The sequence below is a fragment of the Pinus tabuliformis genome, chromosome 1_1 (genome assembly GCF_031772625.1).
Source record: "Pinus tabuliformis cultivar Carrire ecotype Pingquan chromosome 1_1, CPIR1, whole genome shotgun sequence".
Taxonomy (NCBI): domain Eukaryota; kingdom Viridiplantae; phylum Streptophyta; class Pinopsida; order Pinales; family Pinaceae; genus Pinus; species Pinus tabuliformis.
In genome coordinates, this window is record NC_142297.1 from 392263628 (window position 1) to 392268523 (window position 4896).

The following is a 4896-nucleotide window of genomic DNA, read 5'->3' on the forward strand; positions in this document are numbered from 1 at the left end:
AAATCTGGAAGAGTTTGACATCTCTAAGCTTGACATCTCCAAACTGGAGACTGCATGCAAACAAAAAGAGTATGACTCAATCCCCCCCTGGCAAATAGACAAACTTGAAGGAGTTTTGTCGCGAGTACATCACCATAAAAGTCTGGGTATTCAAGGAGGGAGTCACTGGGATGGAAAAAAAATCCTTAAAGAAACAAAGAAACGAGGCAGAAAAACAGACCTTCAGAGAACAATAACAGTGGGGGAAATACTTATGGATTCGGGGCTATTTCCCAAGCTGACAAAGTTCTACAAACCCACAACTCAATCTCCATGAAGCTCATATCCTGGAATGTAAGAGGACTCAACAGTCCCTCTAAACATAGAATGATAAAAAACTTGATTATGCAAGAACAACCAGCAGTAGTCTTTCTCCAAGAAACAAAAGGCAGTAGCACAATGATAGACAAGCTCAGCAACAAAATATGGGCAGGTAGCAGGTCAATATCAGTAGATGCTTCAGGGGCGTCAGGCGGTTTGGCCATTTTATGGAACCCGCAGATTGTTATGTTAGACAATTTCCATGCCACTCTCCATCTCATTCAAGCCACCTTCCATCTCATAGGCACCAACATTCATGGGCACCTCACCAATGTATATTTCCCTCAGTCGATTCAGCAAAAATTGGACCTCCTGGATACGATCTCCCTCCTTAACGCAAATAGACTCTTCCCCTTGTGGATTGGAGGGGGTGATTTCAATATCATAAAATCAATGGAGGAAAAACAAGGGGGCAGAGTCCGGCTCGACAGCGACAGCAATGGCTTCAAGCAATTCATACAGAACAATCAGCTCATGGACATCCCCACCTCCAATGGTATTTTTACTTGGTCCAACAAGCGCAAAGGAGCTCACCAAATTGCCTCAAGGCTGGATCGATTTCTAATTTCAGACAATGCGATCCACCTCGGAGGAGACTTTAGCACCTCAATCATTCCTCAAAGCGGATCGGATCACTGGCCAATTCTGCTTCATTGGTCAAGACTAGGTCATGGCTGCAATCGACCCTTTCGATTTGAAGCCTTTTGGCTCACAAACAGCAAATTAAAGGATGTTGTTACCCAAGCCTGGACATCATATTCACCACCAGCGGGAGCCAAGATGTATCAGTTTCAAGAAAAGTTAAAACATCTGAAACAAGTTCTAAAAAGATGGAATCGCACTCATTTTGGCAACATACAGGAGAGTAGACAAAAGCTGGAGCAGCAAATGAAAGAACTTCAAAAAAAATTCATTCTGGAAGGACACACAGAAGAACAAATTCAACAGGAGCAGAGCCTTTGGAGTCAGATAGAAGAGCGCCAACAACAAGAGGAAATTTTATGGAAGCAAAAATCCCGAATAAGCTGGCTGAAAGAAGGAGAGAAAAACACAAAGTTCTTCCACAAAACTACCATACAAAGGCGCATGCACAACAAAATCACCTTTGTCAATAATCAACAGGGTGATAGAATAGAGGTTCATGAAGAAATGGAAAAAGAATTCACAGGCTACTTCAAGGACATTCTAAAGGAACCTGAAGTCAATCGGGATGAGGCAATCCGAGCCATCACGCAGCACATTCCTAAAATCATCAATGAGGACCACAACAATCAGCTACTCCAACCTGTTACACTGAAGGAAGTAGAAGAAGCCATGGCCCAACTCAAAGATGGCAAAGCTCCAGGGCCAGATGGATTTACAGCCAACTTCTTTCATGAATTCTGGGAGCTCATTAAAGTTGAAGTATGGAATCTAGTGGAAGAATCCCGAAGCATTCACTGGGTCCTCCCTGCCCTCAACTCAACTTTCATAGCCTTGGTACCCAAAGAAACAGCCTCCAGCAAGCCTGAGAAATACAGACCAATAGCATTATGCAATGTGATATACAAACTCATTTCCAAGGTCATTGCAAACCGACTCAAACCGCTACTCCCAATGCTCATCTCTCCAGAGCAAACGGGGTATGTCGAGGGACGGCAGATCATGGATGGAATAATTCTCTCAAATGAAGTCATACATTCTCTAAAGCTTCTCAAAAAACCAGGTATGCTTCTCAAGCTAGACCTTTCCAAAGCCTTCGACAAACTTAGCTGGAATTATATTCATAAAATGCTCTCAGCTTTTGGTTTTAATGCAACCTGGACCAGATGGATCATGAACCTCATAACTTCTCCAAGTTTTTCTGTCTTACTGAACGGATCTCCCTCACCTCCCTTCAAATCCTCACGAGGCATTAGGCAAGGGGATCCTCTCTCGCCATTTCTCTTCGTTTTAATGGCTGAAGGACTAAGTAGGCTCCTCAAATCAGCAGTTTCCTCCCAAGCCCTCAAAGGATTATCCCTCCACGGCCGCCCTCCCCAGACTCATCAACAATTTGTTGATGACACTCTGCTCTTCGGGCATCCCTCTGTTAAAGAAGCCTCCGTCTTCAAATCTCTTCTAAATATCTTTGCTGAAGCTTCCGGCACATCCATTAATGCTGCAAAATCCCAGCTCTTTTTCTTCAATACTCCCCCCTCCACGCAAAGGAACATTGCCAGAATTATGGGATTCACAATCTCCCACTTGCCTTCTAAATATCTAGGAGCCCCCCTCTCTGATTCAGCGATCAAACAAGTGTCTTGGAGGTCACTTCTGGACAAACTTGAATCAAAGCTTTCCTCATGGACTTTCAGGGCTCTAAATTTAGCTGGTAGGCTTGTCCTCATTAAATCAGTTCTACAAGCAATGCCGCTCTATCTCTTCTCCATCTTGGCAGCTCCAAAAGGGATACTGAAGGCTATCCGCACACTGCAACGCAACTTCCTCTGGGGTTCCACTGCCCTAAATAGGAAATGGGCTCTTGTCAAATGGACAGAGGTTTGCAAGACCAAATCAGAAGGAGGCTTAGGACTTCGGGATCCGCTTCAAAGCAATAACACAATGGGGGCTAGAATATGGTGGAACTGGGTCTCCAAGCCAAACACCCCATGGGCTCAATTATGGCAAGCAAAATATGCCAGGGGCAGCTGTTGGAGCGACCTCATCAGAATTAATCCCACGGCGCAAGGTTCGCTCATCTGGAACAATGCAAAAACGCAAAGCCGCTTCATTCAAGAACACAGCTTTTGGGAAATACACTCAGGGACTGCCGCCAGATTTTGGGAGGACTCTTGGCAACAGCTCCCAAAACTCGCAAATTTGTTCCATAAACCTCTTTGGCAGGCTCATATGAAGCAAGCAGGTATCACCCAGGTATACCAGTTCTGGCAGCCTTCTCCAAATCACGATTTTCAGACATGGAAATCAGCGCAACAATGGCAAACAGATTGGCAGGGAGAAACCTACACAGAAATGGAACAGGAACTCAAAGAAAGGAGAATCCGCTATTCCAATCAGCAGGATAAATTACGATGGGGTTACACCACCAGGGGCACCTTCACCACTAAAGAAGCTCACCATCTGCGATATTCCAATCTCCAAGAGGAGAAAGATCAAATTTGGGAGAAAGTCTGGCACACAGGGCTATGGCCCAAGATTTCCACCTTCATATGGCTATTAAGCAAAAGGCACATTCTTACTTGGGACAACCTAATAAAAAGAGGATTCATTGGGCCCTCCAGATGCCCAAACTGCAACACTAATAATGAGACTATCAGTCATCTAATGGGAGATTTCCCCCTAGCAAAACAGATATGGAAGAAAGTAGAAAATTGTAATATGAGAGCAATCCCCAGACAGGCGGACGTCACGGAAAATATAAGAAACTGGGCCAAAAATCCGTTCAAATGCCAGATTCTAAACTCTCTGTGGAACATCATTCCAGGCTTCCTGTACTGGACTCTCTGGAAAGAGCGCAACCACCGAATTTTCAACAACTCTTACCGATCCATGGATGATCTCTGGCTCATCCTCAAACAAGATATACAGGAAACCTTGGCCATTCGAATCTGGAATGATACTGATATGCCCGAGACCCCGCAAGAATGCAGAATACTGAAGGAATGGGATCTTGATCTCAAGCCCCTAGTCAAGGTAAAAACCTCCCCTTGCTTCAAATCTGCCTCTCCTTCATCCTGGTCCCCTCCTGCCTTAAACTCCTACAAGATAAACTTTGACGGAGCTGCCAAAGGCAACCCCGGACCTGCAGGCTTTGGAGGGGTCATAAGAAATCATTCAGGAGATGTGATACTCTTGTATTTTGGCACATTAGGCAAAAACACCAATAATGCCGCAGAGCTGGAAGGACTATGGAAAGGAATATGTTTAGCTGAACAGTATAACCTCTCCCCCCTTGAAGTTGAAGGGGACTCGCTCATACTAATAGAGGCAGCCAAAAGAATACAAGCTGGAGCCAGAGCTGTCAAGATTGCAAAAAGTTGGAGGTTGCTAAGTCGTCTGGAATCCCTGGAGGAAAAGCTCCTCATTCCCCACAACATAACCTTCCAGCATGTCAGAAGATCAGCAAACCAGGTGGCAGATCGGTTGGCAAATCAAGGAGTGACTCAGTCGATAACTTATTTCTCGGGTGCTCTGGATATGGTTGAAGATGATCAACTTAAGAAAGATTGCATCTCTCTGGTGCAAAAAGATCTCCCTCTCCCGGATGCGGGTGTTAATGGAGTTAATGACGAGTGTTAATGGAATTAAGAGGCATGTGGCTCGTCACATGGGCAGCTGTCAGCCCGGACGAGCCACGCCACTCCAGGACGCAGGCCCCTTAAATTCGCCGGAGGGTGAAGCACTGGGCTCGAATGATAAGGTATTCGCGGAGGGGAATGTCGCTGGAATGTTCAGTCGATTACAGGCGCCATTCAATGCGCTGCAGCATCCGAGGAATATGGAGGCTATTAAGGTTGAAACCCAAACCACTCTGCCGCAATCCTTCAAGCCATT

At 45.4% G+C, this 4896-nt stretch overlaps 1 protein-coding gene across 1 annotated transcript; it reads left to right on the plus strand.

Moving 5' to 3' along the window:
• The first annotated feature begins 438 nt into the window (after window positions 1-438).
• LOC149213276 (uncharacterized) lies at window positions 439-4641 on the plus strand. Its single transcript, XM_089388955.1, has 2 exons — window positions 439-1982; window positions 2697-4641. Exons 1-2 carry the CDS (start codon window positions 439-441, stop codon window positions 4639-4641), a joined length of 3489 nt encoding a protein of 1162 aa, XP_089245081.1.
• The last annotated feature ends 255 nt before the right edge of the window (window positions 4642-4896 follow it).

Bases quoted from the DNA above. Each gene is read 5' to 3' on its own strand.
- LOC149213276 (XM_089388955.1), top strand. From the start codon at position 439: ATGATAGACAAGCTCAGCAACAAAATATGGGCAGGTAGCAGGTCAATA. The intron at 1,983-2,696 runs GTATGTCGAGGG...ATGGACTTTCAG, and splicing joins ATCTCTCCAGAGCAAACGGG to GGCTCTAAATTTAGCTGGTA.